Below are 23,866 nucleotides of genomic sequence, written 5' to 3' on the forward strand. Positions count from 1 at the left end.
ACTAAATACGTGAGCATAGCCGTAATAATCTATAGGTAGGTACTTATAATGTTTTAAAAAGTTTATCTCACCTGTTTTCACCGCAGATTTTATTTTAAAGAACTGCAAATAAGAAATTTTTATTTCAATCTTAATAATAAATGCTTCAACTTGAGCTCAAAAACGTGCCTACTAAACAATAAGCTCTTATTATTTTTCGTAGAATAAACCCTTGGAGGCGATTAAAGAGATCCAAAGATTAGTTTTTATTCATCTATCAATTAAGTTGAACATTCCCAGAAACATCTGGATTATAAAACTCGTTAGAAGTTAAAATCCGACGGCAACAAACATCCGGCATAAACTATAGACTACAGGCCCATGTTTAAAAATGGGTGGGTCATATGAACCACCAGATGACGTATATAGTACGATATAAGACCATGCAATAATAAGTTTCAGCACTATGCCGTCACTTGTAAGCTGTCCAACAGAGTGCTGGTGAGAATTGAAAAGTGCAGGTAGAGTGAGTACATTTTGGTCATATATTTTTGTACGGCATTTTTACCATCGATAGATCCATGAAAAATAATAAGAAAGCGCGCAGTGCCGTAAAAAAATGGTGCGCCACAAAGTCAGTAAATGTTTTGATTTTCTGACAATTTCCGGGGTAAATTTGGTCATTTAATTCTGTACGGCACTAGTTTCATACTGTTTCAATACAGCCTCTAATCCATTATTCCGCAACGCCGTACAAAAATCATGCGACAAGGGGAAAAAATTGAGGGTAGCAACCCCCTCTCTTTCCGTGGTCCGGGGGGTGATTTGAGAAAGTACGGCTTTGGTTCCAAAACATTATCTAGCACTCAAAAGTACTATTAAAAATAATGCCGTAAAAAAATTAGTGTTCATTTGAATGTGTATCAATAATTATCTTAATTTCATGGTATACTTAATTTTTAAAGCTGTAAAATCATTTGACTCTGTACGGCAACTTTTTTTTTAACATGATAGTGTAAAATACTATTGTTATATAGTATTGCCGTTCAAAAGAAACTGTTCTAAAAAAAATTATAGATAAATACAAAAACTGAAATTTTTCAAATTATTGCAAAAGTTTAATTATTCATAGATTAATAAAATATAGCAATTTTCTACGCTTTTCCCTTGTTTTAAATAGTATTAAGATAAATAAATTAGGAAAAAATTATGCCGTACATTTTAATGCAGACCATATCTTTTAGGCTGATGAAAATGACGCTACCATTTTAAGGGTAGTACTTTATGGCCATCTGATACTGTACGGCATTAACATATTTTTGAAGAGAACAATTGATAATATGATAAAATCACTATGCCGTCTAACTGAAGTGAACGGGTGTGTATATAATATCCACATCCCCTACAAACCTTTGGACCAACGAAAATGTACGGCATGTAAAAAAATATTATCTATGCATAAAACACTTTCAAAATAAATTAATTTTATGTTGTTTCAAATCACCCCCCGGACCACGGAAAGAGAGGGGGTTGCTACTCTCAATTTTTTCCCCTTGTCGCATGATTTTTGTACGGCGTTGCGGAATAATGGATTAGAGGCTGTATTGAAACAGTATGAAACTAGTGCCGTACAGAATTAAATGACCAAATTTACCCCGGAAATTGTCAGAAAATCAAAACATTTACTGACTTTGTGGCGCACCATTTTTTTACGGCGCTGCGCGCTTTCTTATTATTTTTCATGGATCTATCGATGGTAAAAATGCCGTACAAAAATATATGACCAAAATGTACTCACTCTACCTGCACTTTTCAATTCTCACCAGCACTCTGTTGGACAGCTTACAAGTGACGGCATAGTGCTGAAACTTATTATTTTATGCTCTTATATCGTCCTGTATACGTCACCTGGTGGTTCATATGACCCACCCATTTTTAAACATGGGCCTGTAGTCTACTAGTTCCGTTTCAGCGGAATATTTTTTACAATCAAAGCTCATTCGAGTTGGCAGCTTCCGAGTGTCATAAGGGGTTGTATTTTCGATGGTTATTTTGGTTATTTGGTTGGTTTATGGTTACCAGAACATAAAACTTGTGAAGGTGTCACTAAAAAAAATATGGATGTCACAGTTGGAAAAAAATTCCACTCCTAGGATAAAACTCAATCGGAGGCACCGGGTTCTCAGCGGAGATCCCGGTAGGGAAGTATCGCATGCTAAGCGAACGCTCTACCATCTGAACTACGCCCCCTGTTATAGTTTCACTCAAATTTTTGATCATTTCTGTAAGATGTACCCTACTTGTAAATTATACTAAAGATATAATATATGTAATTTACAAGTAGGTCGCAGTAGCAATTGGTACAAAATAAAGATGTCTCTACGTTAAAAGTGGCAGATAGAACAAAGTGATAGCTAGATAGGTAGTGGTATATGAAGAAAAATAAGCCATTTGGCTACAATATCAAGACCAAAAAGTAGCCACAGAGCTCATTTTTGTTTTACTTATTCCTTCTGCTTTGTAACCCACTTAAAAGCCTCACTAAAGCATGTCATAAACGGTAGGAATGGATGCCTGGTATTCTTAGATGAACCAATCAGATAATAATTTCTTCTGGGCATGCATGGAATCCCAATCCCTTAGTATGCATAAAGCTTTTAATAAAATGTTATTGAATGGAGGGCTGCGAAAACAAATTTCCCAAAAACCAACTAAGTATTTACACTTACAGTACCTTGGTTGCTGCAAAAGTTTTTTATTCGCTGTTAATATCGCACAGTCAGTATCTATTCCCAATAGCCTCTCTATCCTTTAGGTAAATCTCATTGCTACATATGCCTCGGGCGAGGACAGCGAGAGATACATTTATATTAAAACTGCCTCCGTAATACGCCTTTCACTTTGATCAAATACATAAATCGGTTATTGTACAAGTATAATGTAACGACGGAAATATTTGTATAATGTAAGGGAATTGCTTTGGGATTAGGGCATTTATTCCGTTTCTATATATATTTTTTGTGTTAATGTACAGTAGGTAAAAAAATTTCATTCCGTTCCTTCGTTATTCCGAACCCAAGAAGATTTTGAAAATAATCTCAGTAATAAACAAGCTGGATAACCCATTGACTCTTGTTTCATATGGGAGCATGGAGTAGGTAACCAAGTATGACATCAGCATTACCCAAATGTGCTGTTCTCTGGATCGCATTATTTCAGTTGAATTCCCGTTAAATTACTTTTGGTACCATGTTAACATCGTTTTGATACCAGTACAGCATTCCAAATCCAGTAAGCTGGTCCTGACTGTCCAGCAGCTGGTTCGATAGTGTAGTTTTCAAGCCAACGCGAGTAGAATCGTCTAGATCTAGAGCTAGACGTTTCTGTGAAATTCATAGATAGCTATGAATTTTATTAAAATTACTACATATATTTAATTAAAATTACTGTAAAAATACAAAATATTTGATCCATTAAAGTCCAGTGCTTGAAATGTTTTCAGCAAGTCATCGCTGGGATATTTAATTGCTTAAAACACACAAAACTCCGCAAATTAAAGGTGTGTGCCTGGGATCGAATCCCAGACCTTTCGGACAAGAGGCTATCACCGCTTAACGATTAGATTTACTCAGAATAATTTTTTTAACGTTTTGCTGCGGTTGCCAAGTGAAAGGCCGAACTGTCTGATATTTTTAAATATTTATTCCGTATACTTTGTAATGAATCATTGAAGGTTCTTATTGCAATTGAATGGAATATTTGAAGCCTTTCGCTAGAGGGGGCGTAGCTCAGATGGTAGAGCGCTCGCTTAGCATGCGAGAGGTACCGGGATCGATACCCGGCGCCTCCAATCAGATTTTTAGTTTTTAGCAGTTAAAGATACTATAAAGTAGTCTTGCTGTAAATCATCCTTACAATTTTTTGGTGTTGTCTCTTGTACAGCTATTGCTAAAACACTTTGAATAGTTAAGAGTGTAAGGACGCTTTAATGATGATTTGTGGATATTTAAGATTATTGTTGACATGTTTTTGGTGGCACTTCCCTCACAAATCTGAAGTCCCAGTATCCATGTGACAAAAGTCCAATTCTTTAGGGAAGAAGACCCTGATTTTTACTGACTTTTTAGCCAGTAAAATAGTCAGAATGTTTCTGCTTATTATTACAACTTTTGGCGCCTAATGTCATCCTGATATGCTTGGGAATAATAATCTGGTTCATCAAAGTGTTTGTGAAATGCTGTGTTAAGAAGAATCTTCCACAAAAACTATACTTGTACGGTTTTTGCAAATATTGCTATTCCATACTGATTCGTTGTTTTAGAGAGATATTAAGTACTTGATGTCTCTTTGCTCGAGTTGTTTCATAACTTTCTCAATTTTACGAGTAATTATCGTTGTTTTCTGATCATGCGGTGCAATTAATTATCTCAGTACAAATCTACCGTTAAGGGGACTATAAATAGACTATAAAAATGCTGATTGAGAGTTGCTCGTCTGCATTATTTATGAGATACGCAGGTAAAAAAATGCACGTTACCATGGGGTCTAGTAAATTATAAACTTTCTATTAAATTTTGTAGTCCTGGTAGCTATGGGAATCGTAAAATATCGTGCAAACTCTTTTATGATCTTTCAATGAAATTGTTGAAATTCTTACCTTGGAGAAGATATTTGAAATAGTTAAATAAAATTGTAAAGGAATCTTATGCCACGAATACGATACGAGACACAGAAATTAAAATACCCGGATCTAAACTACAACAAGAGCAGTCATAATATGGTAGAATAAGCATGCGAGAGGTGAGTAACAGGATCAATACCCGGCGCCTCCATTTGGATTCATTTTGAAAAAAATTGGATTGGCATTGTTAAATAAATTCAAATAATTAATCCGAATAAATTCAATTGGAACCGAACAAGAACGTAGATTAAAAAATTCAAATTTGCTGGAAAATAAGTAGTAACTAACCAAGACCAAGTTTTACTTGAGTACAATTCTAAGAATATTGTAAGTGCATGATCAAGTTTCTCCATTCATCTTGATCGTTTCTGTTTGCCTTGTAATCCTGGGAATAAGTTGTGAAGGGTGGGATCACAGTTAAAATACAACTCTTCATTTTTACCCTAAGCCTTTATGTTCGCCTTGTATCCTTGAGAATAAATTGCGCAGGATGTGAACTACATACATGCCAGTGAATACAAGCCGAGACGAGGTCTGAATGATCTAAGGGGACATAAATACAAAAAAGCCGAAAAAGTTTTGAAGCCGAACAAAATAAAATAAATGGAAATATCACCAACGTTTGGCGGAAAGGACTTTGTTTTGGCTTTTAAAAACCACTATTTTTTTTAATTTAAAAAAAATTGAAAGAAGTTTAAAAAAGACGGCGGGATTGGAAATCAGAGGGGCATTTGTCTAAAGGGTTAAAATGTTTCTCACATGAACAAGGGTGACAGAAAATTGAAAGATATTCGCCGTAAAGGAGTCTAAGAAAAAATTGCGTAAGATCAATGATGCAAAATATAAACTACATCATGGCAACAAGTGTAAATGAAAAATTATGACACCCCCGACAAGTGAAGGTTACAAGTAACTAGAAAAGTGAAAGGTGGCTTGATCGAGAGTGGTTTTAGCTATAGCTAAGAAAATCCAAGAAAATCGGTTCAGCCGTTTGAAAGTTATCAGATCTTTTCTAATAGTTACTGTAAGCTTCACTTGTCGGGGGTGTTGTAAATTTTTAATTTACACTTGTTTCTATTATAAATATTCCAGAGATTAGTATTTCTGTGAATGAAAAGATAAATTACTGTAGGTTTATACCTACAGAAACTGAAAAACATCTTTTGAGACAAGTGTTGATTTTGCTAATTAACTTTTAGGGTCACGCTTTCCCGTGGAAAATTTGGTGTCCTTTTTATAATTAAAACATCCTCGGCGTGAAAGTGACACACCCAAAAAAATACAGAGACTCCTAACTTTATTTTTTTTAGCATTAAAAACGAGAGTTATAAGGTTTGATATTTGACTTTGTTAATGGAAATTAGATTTTATGTACCTAAGTACGGTTTGCTAAGAGGTTTCGGCCACGAGTACTAACAACTAACAACCTAGCTGTGACTAAGAAGGTTTAAGTATTCTGGTACTGTGAGGTTTAAAAAAGACGCCGATTTGGATTGTGGTTCTATTCGAACCCGTCATATTATTATCACCTCTTTCGGTGTGCGTCATGGAAAATACTTCGTTTTGATTAATTTTGAACGCGTCGCGTCTTAAAAATGTGTTTCGACCTTTGTACAAATATTCCTCATGCTCTGCACGTAGTTGTAGATTCTTCACGCCAAGCACAAATTTTGCTAATTTAGTCTGAACGTGATGCAGTAAACTATGAGGGAATGCGGAGCAGCGTCGCACCGCGAACGTCAAATGACGGCCATTGTTGTGAAATAATGCACCCTGCTTGCCAGATGATTGCCTGGTACTGAATGCGGTGGTACGTGGGCGTTGTCGTCACACAAAACTTCAAAGGGATCTCAAATCAAGCCTAGAAGGAGCTGCTTGAAGAAAATTGTACTATGTACTTGGTTATTTAAGTAAGCAAACTAATCAAAGAATTCCGACGAGATTTTTAAAAACTTAAACCCACGAGAAGTCGCGTACATCATCTATTTTGTACAGAGATAGTTTACATCCTCGAGGCAGAGATCTTACGGGATTTAAAAAAAACTAAAGCCGTGCGAGTAAAGTCGTGGGCATCGTCTTATGACGAGTATATAGATCTTACCAAAAAACAGGTAATATTCAAAGTTGAAAACGTGGAAAAAATTGCGAAAATCTCTATTTAGGTGCCTATAGTAGGTATAATTCTTTAGGATACCTTAATTTTTCAGATTTCTGGTTAATCATTCAAAATACGATTACCTATCCACTATCTCTGAATGATATCATTTATGATCACTATATGAAAAGTTCGTATTATAATACATATATAGAGACTTAAAGTTAAACTACGAATTTAATAGATAACGATTAACGATCTCAATATTGTATCATATTCACAAATGATCCAACTTAGATGAAATACCCAAGTTTCAAAGACATCAATTTAAGTTGTACCAAGTTACATAGAATATCATACACACCCCATTAACCACTTCACAGCATCAGTTATACTGCATATTTGGTATTCCGAATATTGTTACATTTGAATTATTAATTAGATATGAATGCATAATTTCGCGGCGGCCAACCAGTGTAGGTTTCAAAGCCCAGTTTAAGGCGCATCGCACACCTTCAGCTGCAAAGTGGAGTGGACGCGCGTCGCCTTTTTGTGCCCTCTGTGTTTCGTTTTCAGTGTCTCAATTACAACTGCATGCTGAATGCAAAGCATCCTCCAACAAGCGTGTTCCAACTTAGGCCTCACTCATCACTGCATCCTTTCAGGCATTATCACCAAGCGCAAGTCTATCTGGCAATATAAAAAATTACAGCAATTCTGAGTTTAAATGATTCTGAATTTTGTTAAACCCTATCTGGGAGACTGCTAGTCTGCCTTAGATAGGGTTTAGCATAACGCGGTGTGTACGGCATGGAACGAGGCCGATTGTATTATGCAAATGATTCGGTTCACATCGCCGGGGCGTTTATTGTGTTAGTCGTAAATGGGAGTGCTTGTTTTCATATAATATGCTGGTTGTATTGATTATTGTGCTAGACTATTTGTCGAACTGAATATTATATGAGTATTGGTGTGGGACGCCCTCCAGCACGATGGACCGATGATATTAAGCGGCTGGCGGGAAGTGGCTGGATGAGGAAGGCTGAGGACCGGGTGTGGTGGCGCTCTTTAGGGAAGGCCTATGTCCAGCAGTGGACGTCCACAGGCTGATGATGATGATGATGATGATTGGTTATAATAATTATCGTCCATTTGGGATTAAATTATTGGGGTAGGTATAGCTACGGAACTAAATAAGTACCTATATTTGTAATTAGGTTGCAAGAAATAGAATAATTTAGAATGCATCAATAGATCAAGAAAAAGCTTACCTACTAAAGAGAATGAAAGCGGGCCTTATAACTGACCTTGTCTTCTAAACTAAGCTATTATCGTATAGCAATATAGAGGAGTTTAAACGACTCCTGCGGCTTGGTTACGGTAAATAAGCTACACGATGACGATCGCATTTGCCGTATTCGTAATTTGCTGACTCTAATTAACTAATTCATTTTAGGTAGTCTTAAAAATATGATTTAAACGAATCACAACAATTGAGATTGTATCAATGATTGATGCAGCTTTCCGACGACCAGCAGGTCGGGGAGATATTGTACGCAATTTTTAGCATAGAAATTACCTATGCCTTTTGTATACGTTGGTCCATCGCGCTCGGCGTACGCATCACGCAAAAGTGTAGTGTACATGAATACGTCTTCCTACAAGCGGCCAAGACTGACGGGTTTAGCGACTATTGTATCTGTTTCGGTGCACGTACCCCACGATCTTGGCATGATTTGTAAATAGCGTTCACACGTGGGCTGGTAATCGTCTAAGGCGAGCTAACGTGAACTTGGAAACTTTATGGACAGAGATATTTTCCAATCATCATTTTTAACATAAAGGTTTCAGAGAGCATAAAATAACAATCAATGATTTTGCTTGTACAGTTTTACTATTATATACCTAAGTACGTAAGTACACTCTTCAGAATGTTATGTAGATACTTTTTAATTAATCAGTTATTTCTACTTGTTCCCAGACCTGCTGATAGAAATGTTGGGGGTGCTGGCGAGCTACAGCGTCACCGTGAAAGAGCTCAAGCAGTTGTTCAACGCCATGAAAGCTGTGAACGGCAAATGGGTAAGAGGACTTGTTGAGATTTTTTTAAATATCTAATGTCGCCAAAGATGTTAAAAAACTTTACACTTAAGGGTAAAACTCATACGTAAGATAAAACAACATAACCAACTTAAAAGGCTTTACCAGGAATACTATACGAGGCAGGTGCACGGTGAGCTAAAGTTAGCAAACTTGCTTCATGTGCGTGGCTAATCGCTAAAGACTAGCCCTAAAGAACGCTATGAAAATTTGCCAAGGTTAATGCCGCTATTACTCTTAAACTAACTTCATCCCTCATATAATATAAAATCTCAATAACAAACAAGGGGTTGAGAACACTTTTGGTTGTTTTCTGATGGAGACCAGTACTTATCTATAAAAATCGAGCTTTTGATACTCATAAAGTTTTCCTTTTGAATCTTAGAAAAATTTGCCAAATTAAGTTTTTTTTAGCGTAAAATACTAGCATGTCATAACAACAGATTCAGCACAACTTTGGATAAAGAGAATAATAATACCGGAGCGACCAACACGAGCTGGTTCGATCGCCATGGGAAAGCGTGTGGGAAAAATAAAAGTAAAAACAACATGCTGAAAATGCTTGACTGCACTAGGCAAACATGAACATAAAGTAACTGTGCTGGTCCGTTCTGAAGGATATTACCTTTTACAATAATGCAAATTTAAAGAGCATTCGTTCGTACTAATTAAACTTGAAACAGCGACTCGTTTACTTAGCCGCATTATATGGTTGAAATGAGAAATGGCTCTTAATTTTCTTAGATCTTAATGCATTGCATTACTTACTTACCTTCAAAGTATCCCTTGAAACAAAATAGACTTTTATAACCTAAAGATCTTGTGGATTTTATTTTACACAATAATTGAAGATCTAATTTAATATTTTTTCTATTTTAATGATCTAAACGTACCTAATTGTTTAATAATATGGTGCAAATAAACGTCTATTGCATTGCCTTATAGGCAGTATAAAACGCTAACTAACTGTATTTGCATTATTTATCAATAAATGCATTGTTTCGACAGCGGGCTTTCTTGCACCCAACTCGGACACAAATCCCTTCTATTTCCTGCTTCCCTGGTACACGTGGAGACAATGCGGGGGAGGCTGCGGAATTTATCTCGCCGCTCCTTGACTCAGCTACCTACCTATCCTTATTTTATGAAGCAGGATTGGCTGAATCACCTTGGTTCTGTTTTGTTTTTAAGAGAGCTACGTTTATGAGCCGGACACACTTATTAACATACATAATACATCATACATACATACATAATACAATATGCAATCTACACAAGCGCCTAGACACTACGCACCGATTCCTCTAATTATTATAGGGATGGGTAGCTTGCGAGCGAAAGATAAAATTGAACTATACTTACTGTAAATCTTTCTTTCTTTAGTTCATACGCTCACCATTTATTAGGCACGTAACACTAATAAGGAATAGGTGTCGGGTTTGTTATTTTCGCCCGTTAATACGAGCAGATATGAAGAGATGAAGAGACATTGTCCAATGCAGTTAAAGAGCGACAGACACAACTAAAGTCAGCGCGATGCATTGCAGTCTTCTTTGCATACAGTTTGCACACGCTTTGAACTGCTTTCGTACAACGCGCGTTGACTGCACATAATAATGTCGCCATGTGCAAACGGCTCTAACGAGTTAGCCTGTAAGTTTCCTATCAAACGTTCAATAAGAAATTAAAAGAGTGATGTGTATTTTGGCTCAATACATCTTCTTTCCTTTCCAGTGAGCCAATTTTCCCACCTCTACTCCGTAATATAGTAATGAATAGAGACTCATTACGCCCGTATAATTTCCCCTTAAGTAGTGCCTCGGAAGAAACATAATGGCCTACAACCAATTTCCTTAATTGCCACCCGTAATACTAGGTTAGTAATTGGGGGAGGAATAAAATGTAGTATTCACTGGGATATATTTTACGACCTTATAGCTACAAGGGTTTTGATTGGCAACCTCTATGGAGCTGACGTAAGAGCTCATAAGTAGGAGTACCTGGATTTGATTCCCGGCTAAGTTATCATGGGAATTATAGTTTGCTTAGGTCTGGTCTGATGGGATGTTTCGCCTGTGACTAGTTAATACCTACTATCAAAGCTAAGTCGCTAAGCGATATTTTAGCGTCCTGGTATACCTAATAACACTTAGAAACCAATCAGGGATGGGTATTTATACTATGCGATTAGGAAACAAATTAGCTATTGCATAGAAGTTGATGTTAATAAGATGGTTTTGTTTCAGCCACGGCATTCGGCGAAGCTTCTGAACGTGCTTCGACAGATGCCGCACAGGAACGGCCCCGATGTTTTCTTCAGTTTTCCCGGCAGGAAAGGATCGGTAAGTCTTGACATTTTTTTGTGTTGTAGGATTAATAACTAGCTTGAAATATAGGTACATAATATATAATATCGACACGCGCAAACGCACGTAGTCTTCGGGCACCTATTCGCACGTGAAGGATTTTATGCAAAGAATACACAAAACGATTCGTACGGCTCCTTGGACGCGATTACATGTACGATCATCTTTAGCAATATCGACACCTCCCACGTAAGTTGTCGTAAGCCACAAAATTGCCATTTTGCGTTTTTTACATAACAATGTCTATTTTTATCTATTTTATATGTTCAATTAAAAAAAATCCTAAAAATGTTGTTTTTTAAAGTACTTATGAGGCGTATAATGTTGTATTTTTCAAACGAGGACGACGTAAAATATCATATCGACCTTTACAACGTTTTATGTGGGGTGAAATCGCATGTTTGCGCCTCGTATGTAACAGATACAACAGATCACGCCGGACTTCAAATGAAATGTTTGTAACTCAAGACACTGATATGTCACGGTTGTGTTTGCATTTTTTTATTTCATTATCGTATTTTAGTAATTTAATAGTGATGCCAAGCTAAACTATTGTATAGATTACATACAACAATTTACGTCGTTGAGGACACCCAAAAACAGTATTGTATGATGACATACAACCGTTTACGTTGCAGAATTATAATAAATTTTGTGTTAAGTGATACATACAACATTTTACTTCGGCATTTATTTCTCAAAATTTTGTTGTATGATTACATGCTATATTTTACGTTGCTATGACATTGTTTTTTTTCTTACATACGACATTGTATACAATAAAACTATACTAAAATTTAGTTTGATGGCGACGTAAACCTATGATAGTCAATGAAATAACTAATCGGCTCATCATACCACTAGGTTACCATATAATTAACAAAAAAATCACTACTACAATATATTATTTCAGAGCCTACCTTTCCAATAAATAGGTTGGTAGAACCTGCCAGGTGGTGGAGTCCAATTTCTTTACGGCCTATCGTCCAAAAATAACAAATATTTTTTTATGATTTTAAAGCTCATGGCCAGAAAAAGGCCAGAAATGATACTGTAGTCTTCAGCAGATGCACCTACCTACTGGCAGATCTCTATTGTACAAACACGTGACTTATGGATCTTTAATTTCGTTTTAAAGATACCATAGAGCGGAACAGGAACTCAAATGTATTCACGAAAGATCTGTCTACTAAACAGGGCCTGCTGATACGACAAAAAACTGACAACACCTCTTTTCAGCTAAACTTGAGCTCTTGAAATAAGTGGAGAAGTTCTATGGACAGTTATACACCACAATACAAAGACTTGTTGAAGATTTGGCTAAAGATCTCAGAGCTAAATTGACGGGACACTATACCCAAGATATCCCAGATGCCAGTTTATACGAGATAAGTATGGCTCTCAAATAACTCAAGGATAAAAATTCGCTCGGTGATATCAGAATTACAGTAGAATTCCTAAAAGCGGGTGGCAAACCAGTACTTAAGGTCTTTCAGCGATTTTCCAATCGCCATGACAGGATTTTCAATCCCGTCATGGCGATAATGCCGTAATAAATAATAAGTAATGGTTTATTTGTTGCAATGTGGGCACAAAAGGTTAGTGAATCTTATATTCAAACTAGTGTTTTGCTCGGTGCGCGAGCTGCTAAAGCAGCTCGCGTGACGTGGTAATGTTAAGCTTTATTGTATTAAACCGAATCGAGTTATTAAGATGCAAAATTCACCGCGAAAACACCATAAAACGACACCCATATCGATTTTTTTCTTAAAAAAGGCATGTCCGCCATCTTGGATTTCAAAATAAATGTCGTTATCAAAATCAGCCCCTGGAAAACTCTGAAAACGACATCCATATCATTTTTTGTAAAAACGGGGTAGTTGAGGGTAATAAAGTAGGGTGCGTGGGTGCGCGGACCACTAAAGTGGTCCGCGAGCATGCAGAGTTTGTTCCACCGAGTAGACCTTCGGACCCTGATCATCTTTTGCCAAGAAACCATTCTTCCATCTTTTATAGCCTCCGAGATAGATACCGACGAAATTTGTACGGCGGCCATCTTGTTTTTCCAAAATTTTCCACTTTTTCTATTAATCGTTTAGTACATTCTTCAAAGATTGCGAGTTTCAACGAAATCAGTTGGAAAACAAAAGAGTTGCAAAAATCATATAGGCCGCCATCTTGTTTTTCTGAAATGTCATAATTTTTCCCTACTCATATCGCGCTTCAAAACATATCTCCCCTACATTATCGTATCGTTTTCCGTCTCTTTCTAGGAGAATGTGACATTCAATATTCGCCATACAAAATGTATGGGAAAAAAAATTCCGCCATTTTGAATTTTTTTTCTATTCATCGAGTAGACCTTCGGATCCTGATCACCTTTTGCCAAGAAACCGCACCTCCATCTTTTATACCCTCCGAGCTGGACACCGGCGAAATTTGTATGGCGGCCATCTTTTCTTCGCCATTTTGAATTTTTTTTCAGCTTTTTGGCAATTGGATGATGTCATGAATGACATTTGGTCGAGCACCCCCCACCTATCTTCAATACCTTGAGCGGACCCTCCACCCGTCTCCGACATCCTCGATCATCAGCTATTTCCAAATTTTTCCTCGATTTTTTTTTTGTTTTCTATACGAAACCATCAGTGGAAAAAAAAATTTCATACAAAATTTTACAGGAGGAGTTTTTGGGGAGAATCTCGAAAATCTCCCCAAATGTGGCAACACTGTTTACATATTTCGATACTGCTGGTTGAGTCACACAATCGATTCATACATACTGACTTTCCAAAATGTTGCCAACTGCCTCAAAAACTTGGTCAAAATTTCGAAAAATAAAAAAAAATACAAAATGGTCGCCAACTCGTTTCACAGAAAGATTTTACACGGTTTCATAATTTTCCTATTAACTACAGGATATACCGCGCCCGATGACGTTTCAATCTTTCCTCTCGCTCGCACCCACGCGAAAGGGGATACCGTGAAAAAGACCGTGTCGAAAATCACTTTTACTTTGATAAATTCCAGTGTTGCCAGTCTCCGGCAACAAAAATACCCAAATGTCATTTGTACGAGCAAAACACGTAATCGCTCATACTCGGATTTTGCTAAAAGTGCGTATTTCGATTTTTTACAATTTCCCGAAAATCTTGAAATTTCCCTAAAAGTGGGGTAATTTTTTCCCACCGATCTATACCTCGAATCTATACGTACAACCGCTTCATAGAAGTCGAATCGCTCCGATGTTGCCAACTTTGAGATATATAACTTTTAAAACTGCATTTTTTCGTACCTCGAACAAAACGGCCGCCATGACAGCCGCCATCTTGAATTTTTTAAAACCACTCCCGTTCTGTCAAAATACAGGATAATCGTGGGCACGTGAAACACGAAAAAATAGTTATCCTCGACTACCCCGTCTCGGATCTGTGGCGCCGCGGTTCGGGGTCGAAAAATCAAAAATTTTGAAACGCTACGACTCAGCCGCCATCTTGTTTTTCCAATTTTTTCGACATTTTCTGTTAATCATTTACTACTTTCTACAAAGTTTGCAAAATTTAACAAAATCGATTGGAAAACAACGGAGCTGCAAAAATCACATCGGCCGCCATCTTGTTTTTCCGAAATGTCATAATTTTTCCCCAGTCGAATCCCGCATCCGAACACATCTCCCCTACATCATTATATCATTTTCCGTCTCTTTCTAGGAGAACAATTATGTCAATGAGTCAGTGAGTCAGTGGTAATCGAGCTATATATAGTATAATTAATCTAGTTCATTGCATAACGAAATTACAAAGTTACAAACATTACTTAAGAAGAGTCATAGACTCATGTCACTGCTAAGCCATGTCTATAAGCTGTTGTTATCGTAAGTCATTATAAATCGTCACAATAATAAGTTCGATGACTTTCAGCATCCCTAACAAGCTTGATTCTGAAAAAGCTCAAGCACTATATGTCACATTCATAAGCTGCGACATGTTATGCATAATATAACTGAAGGCCTAGGCCTATAATAATCTGCCTCTTTGCTAAGCGTTTGTAAACTATGAGAAAGTTTTTGATTTGGTGGAAACTGGGGCTGTATTTAGGTCGCTATTGAGATGCTGAAACAACTGCCTGTTCATACAAATGCTGAAATAGAATCCTGTACGAAAACACCATGTCAGTCGACATATAGGACCAGACTAGGCCAGTCCAATTGCAGTAACAGAGTGCACATTGAGACGTAATTCTCTGAAACTCTTTACCCCTCCTTTTAAGACGTCCTTATCTTTAAGCTTGGATTGGAATGAACTTGACATTAACATCAAAAGAAATTCACCTTCGATTTGTCGATGACATAGTCACTATCGCAGAAACTCTGGGAAACCTCATTAGGTTTCCCAGAGTTTCTACATTTACAGCTTAATGACCTTTGCAAAGTTTCACAACAGATGGGCCTGAAAATGAACATGAGTAAGACGAAAATTATGTCTGATTCTTATGTCTCGACCCACCCAGTAATCGTTGAGGCCTCTGCACTTGAAATTATAGAAAAGTGTGAGCCTGGAACAGGTACCTGGACCAGGTAGGTAAGTGCAATTTCAAGAAACAGGTCAGCCAACGAATCCGACTCGGCGGCAGCGTACGGAAACTAAATTAGTCTTCGAACAGTGCGTGTTACCAGTGATGACATATTATGGATCCGAGATAATATGGTCACATATTATAATGGAATTCATAAGAAAGTTCAGAGTCACTAAGCGGGCAATTAGAGAGCTATATTTGAAGTTTCTCTACGTGATCGAATCTGGAATGTGGATATCGGTAGGAAAATTAGAGTAACCGGCATAAATGGGTTGCGAAGCTAAAGTGTAAATGGCCGGGGCACATAATTCGAAGGACCCATAGACGTTGAGGTCCCAAGGTGCTGGAACCTCGCACTGTAAGGCGCAGCGTTAACAGACTCCCACTAGGTGCACAGACGACATCAAACGAGTCACAAGGAGCCACTGGATTCAGGTGGTGCAAGCCCGTGGCATATAGAAGTCCCTACAAGAGACCTATGTCCAGTAGTGGACATCCATTGGTTGGAAATGATGAATCGGACTACACATACTACATTTTTTTTAAATTTTAAACGACGTACACTGTTGTATTCAACACATACGATGACACTCAACCCGTTTTTTCCAGCGTAATTTGTTGTAAGTATCTTATACAACATTTTACAAAGATGAAACACGCCGTAAAATGTTGTATGAACAAAATCTCAGAAATGTGAAGTATTTCTATAAATTATCTTTCAGAATATGTTAAAGTACTGTAAACTATATCTAAATACCGAATTTCACAAAAATATATTGTGAAATGGAGCTTTAATTTCAATTTATATCTTTAAAACGCTCTACTGAAAAGTTGTAGTTTTGGGGATACAACAACTTACGTGGGAGGTGTCGATATGATAGTGTGTGTTTACGTTGGAAATGTAATATTAGTACAATTATGCTACTAATATTAGTATGATATTTTTTTTTTGTTACTCACCGTAGTACTTACCATTTCCTAGAAAAAAGCTTATATTTTGTGTTCATCATTCTCAATTGTGTCGAGTGTCGAACGCAACCTGAAACCTAATAAACAAACAGGCAATTAAACAACGATCGCGCTGTAACACAGCTAATTGGAGTGGCGACTAATGAGCAATGAAACCTTGTTGTTACAGTACCCTGGTGTACTTGATGCTGTCGAATAGGTAGTTTTCCATAATTATACCTATTGTGTCGATGTGAATTGTACTACAGTCTCTATTGAACCTATCAGTACTGTACGTGACACTACAAAACCTTGTGGACTTGTAAACAAAACGCGTTCCCTATAAGTATTAACGTTAATCTTACATGTTTTGTATGGCCTTTAAATTAGTCTACTAACGTTTGTAATAATAAGGTCTGCCAAAAGTTCTGTTTTTAGGGTTCCGTACCTTATAGGATCACTGTGTTGTCTGTCTGTCTGTCTGTCCGTCCGTCCGTCCGTCCGTCTGTCCGTTCGTCCGTCCGTCCGTCCGTCCTTTCCGTCCGAACTTTGGTTTTCAAAGTTGTTACACAAATTTTACCATTACTACAATAACAACTGTAAAAAATACTATTGAAGGGTCTATAAAAAATCTATTTCTATAAAGAAAAATCTATTTTACAACACTAGTGTAAAAATAATATAATATTATTATTGTATGTCATTGAATAGTATATATCACTTTTGCAATCATGGCTGCCTTGTGCTGAGAATCCAATATCGGCGTCGGGGACACCGACCGACCTACGCAAGCAATACTAGAACCTAGTATTGCTATTGTGAAAACAAATAACTAGCTTCTAGTGCCATACTTTAAGAATTTATTTATTATTTGCTTCTAAGAAGATATTTGTACTCCAGAAAAAAAACTTGGCCCTTGAGCTTGCGTGGGGGATATACTAGAGCCAATACGTAGAGGCCTCGTGAGAGAACTGATCTAAACTGTAAGATGGTTACAACTACAGTTTGTCCTTCAGTACATCAAAGGTACCGTACCACATCTTATACCCTAACTAGTCGATGATGGTAGGCAACATTGATGTAGAGTGACTTGTAGAGAGGCGTTGGCGTCTACTTCACTATCCTGAAAGATGAATCTATAACGCGTAAGATAAAAGAGAACAAAAAATAATGAGCTCTAGACAATGATAGCGCCCATGCCAGGCTAATAAAAAAAAAAAAATTTAATTGAATATTCGGTTTTGGTTCAACGCTCTACACCAATTACTGAAATTTCAGATTTGTAACTCATTTTGCCTACGAACTAGAGACCCGTGACACGCCGACAGACAGACAGACAGCAGAGAGAAATTAATAGGGCTCCGTTTTTACCCTTTGGGTACGGAACCCTAAAGAACGTTGGATGAAAGCAACTTTACGGTACCTACTGAAAAAATATCAAATTGTGTGGCTTTAAAATAAATTCTTAATTGAGTAAAATTATCCGAAAATCCTTGAGACGAATGGGTATTACGTTGACAATTTTAGAGCGTTTCCATTGAAACTGAAAAGTACTTGTAACTATTTCATAAAGGAGCTATTACCGAAGATATATTAGGAAATCCCGCAAATCGGAATAGCTGGGGCGAAATTAAATTCGATTCCAATCCCTGCAAAACTTGGCCCATCGTGGTTTTGTATCAAATTTTCAATCTACCCGCTATCGTTTTAGTTGTAAATGGTGCTGAAAACTTTCCACATTAGGTTTTATTTGAAAGAGATTTCCATAGCCTTAGCCTATAGCCAAAAATAAAATGACGTCATGAGAAGGTATTGAATCTCGGTGAGACACTGATTGGAATAGCAGGGGACATCCTCGCACGCGTGTGTATTTTGCTAGCATAAGTAGCGGTTCGAAGAAGTCGTCTTTAATTTTGTGCTCCAATTTTTGTCATCAAGACTAAATAATTGCTCATATGGGCCGCGGTGTTATGAAATTTTTTTTGCCCTGATAAATGTTTTATTTTCTATCTAAAAATTCGTTAGAGCGTTTCATATGAAAAATGTAGTTTATTTTGTGTGCACGTAAAATAAGCTTCCTCGTATTATTCGAATATTGAGTTTGTAATAAACCGGCACTAGGGTAGTTCCTGAAAATAGAGAACACGCCAACCTCCCAGCAACTTTGTAACGAGGTGGAGTTTTGTTCGAATTCTGTAGGATTTTTGTAAATCCTCTCTTCTATTAACCGCGGGCAATATTTTTTGTTTAAAATGTAACCTTTCCATGATTATGTTTTAAAAGCTGGTTTCATGATTTTCCTTGGGTCTTATCTCTGTCTCTATATATCGTAATCCTTGAGGGGCATGAGACGGGTCTGCCCACGAAATTCAAATTTAATTTGGTTTTTCACAATTTGTAAACTAATACGACAAAGTAGGCTTATGGCACTTTATTTGCGCCAATGGCAGTACTTATCATCCTCACAGGTTAATATAAAAATTTTTACTTGAAAGGGTCCAGTTTAAGAAATTAGCTCTAGTATCGACTAATTTGTGAGTTGTAGTCGATACTAGAGCTAATTTCTTAAACTGGAAACGGCCTAACTGTTTCCATCTTAGACTGCATCATCACTTACCACCAGGTGAGATTGCAGTCAGGGGCTAACTTGTATCTGAATAAAAAAATAAAAACTCCAAAAGAACAATGTTGCGGGCGTCATCTATGTAGATATCTATATTTATACAAGTGTAAATTAAAAATTGTTAACACCCGCGACAAGTGAAGGTTACAGTAACTAGAAAAGAGCTGATAACTTTCAAACGGCTAAACCGATTTTCTTGGATTATAGCTAAGAACACTCTCGATCAAGCCACATTTCAAACTTTTTCTTCCGACATGGCGATCGGAGACTGTCCTTTGATCGCCATGTCCCGCCAGGTCGGAACAAACAAGGGAGAAACGTACAAAAATAAGTCAGGTCGGATTACTTGTTTTGCCATCACTAAATTTTTTAGATTGTAAAATAAAGTTTCCACGTATCCACCGAGATCGAGTTAGCAATAAATTCGCGATATCTGGGAAGCACGGAAACCGGCGCACAACTTTGTAACGAGTTGAGTTTGATTCGCATTGTGCTTGAATTTAATAAGTTCCCGGAAGCCACCTGCGAGCTTCCAGATAATAATATCCATATTGTTGCCAACTAGCTTTTGCTCTTGAATTTGCTTGCACGATTTTCAGGTCTACACTCCATCCACAGAGAGAAGTTAATATAGGGCTATCTCTTTTACTTTATCCCATACAAATGACAAAGTCAAAAAGTCGGTAGGCGTTAATCATTATGAGTGACCAATCACAAGCGAGCCTAATCTATGTTTTCTGCACTAGCTTGTTTTTTCTGCACTAGCTTGTTTCCGTGAATAGAGTAGTACGGAAAACATAGGCTCGTTTGTAATTGGTTGGTCACTCACAATGATGGGGTAACACTGCTAATTACACCAATGATGGGGGCTCACACAATATATTGTGTGATTGGTTATTAGGTATGGCTGTCTAATGACAGAAACCTCCAATAATATTTTTGGGTCCGACCCAGGCCCTCACGAATCGCATCCCAATAAGCTAACCTATAAGCTAAGTAGATATAAAGAGATCTCGTACCTATTGAATATTCTCACAATCGCAACACAATATGATAAGGCGAAACGTGTAAGCTCACGGAGTAACTTTGTAACGAAGTGAGTTTGATTTGAATTGTACGGCAATTTGATAAGTTTGCCGGAGCGTGCATCTGAGATTTCGATAACAGTAGGTACCTACTTTGTTGAAATCTGTATTTAGCTATACATATTAGGTACTTATGAAACGTACAGTTCGAACCGCTAGGTTTAAAACTAGAAGAGAGCTTAGGTTAATAAATGGATGGCTAACAATAATATTTATTATACTTAGTCCTAATTCGCACGAGCGTTAAAAAAGCGTTGCGTAAAAACCTGGCGTTGCGCTGAACATACAAAGTGCGCGTAAAAAAAGCGTTGACGTGTGAACAGATACTTGGAAATGCATTTGTTCTATTTGAAACGCTAGTTTAACGGACGTTAAAAAAGCTCTCGTGCGAATGAGGCCTTAATCTCTAATATTTCAAGTCTTAAGTCGACGCAGATGGCCGCTTCTCCTGAAAATAATTTGCGACATCCCAACAAGTTAGCGTTGTTGCTTTTTACCTAAGCTTGTTATTATCCTATCGCAAAGAATAGCTGCTAATAATAGTGATTCTAACGAAGGATTAATTTTATCGCATCTTTTTTATCATGAAAAGTGCTCGTTTTAAAAATAAAATTGCAATTTAAATATTATAAAATTCACTCTTTTAAATAAAGCTAATGTTTTTATTTTTTGCAGCGCTTACAATCTGTGCAACGCATACCTATATTTTTAGATTTTAAAACTTGAACCACTTGAGTGTTAAAATTTTAAAATGATTTTTTCTCAACACACAATTTATGCGTTTTATGAGCTGATATTATCTCATAACTTAACTAAATTGGAGAACCTTTTTGGAGAAGAAGAAATATTTATGGAATGCAGAGTGAGCAGCTTAAACGAAACAATATTTTATCGTACCTCGAAATCCTTACCTTACAACTAAAAAGATTTTTGTCCTGATAATCCTTGATTTCTAAGTTGGCTCAGATCTGGTCAGGTGAGATGCTACGGCTGAGGCTAGTTACCACGCTAACCACAAAGCCGTGCTGCCTTGATCTAACATTCCGTTACGATGCCGCGGCCGCATACAATCTGATTAGGGATATATGGGCTTAAAACAAATTGCCATAAGCATAGATAGTCCTTTCAGCTTGGCCTGCTTCTATCTTAGGTTGAGATCTATGATCGCAGCGTACTTCGACGGCTTAGAGTGAAAACCTCGTAAGTGTAAAAGAAGTAACTTTTCAGGAGGAAGAAAAAACTGCGTGCTGTAAAATTAGAAGCGAGTATTTACGAGTTTCTCATTTAATGTCATAGATGGCGTTACGAGTATCGAATGAACAAATTAGTCAGATCAGGATGTGCGTTGCGATGTTTTCTTCCTAGAAACGCAATAAAATAAATTTGAGCATAAATGCATTCCCGAGGTTTTCACTCTAAGACGACGACTTTAAACTTTTTTCAGATTTTACTTAGAGTTAAAATAAGATTTTAAGCCAGAACAATCTGCCTCGTTTAGACCAAATCTTAAATCTCAGCAAAATAATTTATTAATTTTTTTTTGATCTTATTTTTCACTGAACAAAATAAGACCAAAAAAAATTATCGTAATCTGCCTGTGCATTCCTATCGTTACCTTTCAAGATTTTTCTCCTCACCGTCGAGGCGTGAACTAATTTAAACTCACCCCAAGCGTAATATAGGGGTTGATTTATAGTACAACAGGGATCGACCGCGGCCTAAATGTTACTAATTAAAACATTTTGAAAATGTATTCCGGGATCGACCTTTCAAATTTACCTTGAGTTCACCAAGATCTGGTATTTAATATTTATTGTATTTATCGTTTGTTTATTTGTTTGTTATGAAGCAAAACAAATAAAATGGACTGCTAGAGCTATCTTAAGAATCAATACCAGGGGGAAAAGAACGTTCGGGGAACATCATTTAAGCGGCTTCCGGGTTCTTATTGGCAATCTTATTCAAATATAGCCGGCCGAAGGAATCCGTGACACGCTGGGCTCTTTCATACTCTCCTTTATTCAGGGATCCGTGAAAATAACACCACCATCGATGTATATGGATGGGCCCTTCGAAGATAAAAAAACGCGCTCAAAAAGTCAAGAGAATTTGCAAAAGTCTCTTGACTTTGTCAATGACGATGACGTAAGATTCAAGCGTATTTTTGCGGACGGAATTGTATGGGAAAGGCTAATCCATATCACCACAGTTTTCTGAATACCAAATCCAATGACATTATAATGTCATAGACATGACATTTTGATGTTATTTTATACTGCGTGTAACTCGGAAGTAACACGGAATTTCTACATTGTTACATTATTTTCAATTTTCCTAATATACTTACATTTTTCCAATGGCTACAATACAATGTGTGTAGTGTGTACCATAACAATAACATAGTAAATTTTGTATCGCATGTATCATAAATCAAGCACGTTATACGGAACCCTTTTTACGCAATCGCATAAATAGCATACACGTGTTGGATTTTCCTTTATTTATTGTTTACCCGGTTTGCCTCCATTTTTCTCTGTCCAGCTATCTTACGTTTATCTTAAGATCTGACGGTAAACTGACGCATCTTATCTCCAGCTCAGAATACATAATAGTCTCCAGGAGGAATTTCAGAGTAGCATAAAGTTTTACTAATCCGGTCTCAATCTTTGTTCATGTTATCGCTGTTGCTTTGCTATTATTGTTGTTTATGTACGAGTATGTATTATTGTTATTTGCTTGGTAAATCTTCTAAATACCCAATTACCTTTACGTCAGTGAAACGATTGCACGGTATCTGTGTATCAATGTACCAAAAATCATTAGGATCATTTGCTTAGCCGTAGAAAGGTAAACCAACAAACAGAAAGACAGACATGCTCAGAAAGATACGAGTAGCTAGCATATTGCAAATGTCTGTCCTACGAGGGAAAAGATATGGACTATGTAGAATCCCTACATCTAGGTTTGAAATACAAGTTATTTCGCATACAATATGTATAAATAAAATGACAGTGGAGTCACGAAGTCGCCGGAAGATATTTTCTTCAGAGTCGGAACTCAATATTTCCAATGAAAAATGGAAAAATCTTTAGCACAATAACGTAGCGAGCAGTTCAAACTGTTGAAACATGGGAAGTGGTTTTTGATGAGTTTTGAACGGTATGATCTTGTACCCTTAGTACAAATTCGCACTTCTCGACAACGTTGATAGATTTTAAGAGTTGAGAATCAGAACACTGTAACATCAGAGAAAATGAACCTAAAAATCCCTGTTATAAAGTTATTTAATCAGCGCTATTTACCGATTTATAGTTATTTTGGGTGATGGCTGATGTGATGGATGGGTGGACCCATCCAAAAATCCCTTAAAAACAAGGAAGTTTAGGTCAATTTCACTCGGACGTTAACATGATG

At 37.0% G+C, this 23,866-nt stretch overlaps 1 protein-coding gene and 1 non-coding gene across 12 annotated transcripts in view; both read left to right on the forward strand.

The window, feature by feature from the left end:
* Nucleotides 1-23,866, forward strand: part of LOC123876254 (neurobeachin) — a 507,523-nt gene that overhangs the window by 240,504 nt on the left and 243,153 nt on the right. For all 11 annotated transcript variants that reach the window (XM_045922451.1, XM_045922447.1, XM_045922450.1 and 8 more), the window contains exons 4-5: nt 8,737-8,837; nt 11,102-11,197. In XM_045922451.1, the coding sequence (XP_045778407.1) occupies nt 8,737-8,837; nt 11,102-11,197 (197 nt within the window). The remainder of the gene's footprint in view (nt 1-8,736; nt 8,838-11,101; nt 11,198-23,866) is intronic.
* On the forward strand, nt 3,757-3,829 carry Trnaa-agc. Its single transcript has one exon. It is a non-coding gene; the product is annotated as a tRNA-Ala (tRNA).

This window comes from Maniola jurtina, chromosome 21 (assembly GCF_905333055.1).
Source record: "Maniola jurtina chromosome 21, ilManJurt1.1, whole genome shotgun sequence".
Taxonomy (NCBI): Eukaryota; Metazoa; Arthropoda; class Insecta; order Lepidoptera; family Nymphalidae; genus Maniola; species Maniola jurtina.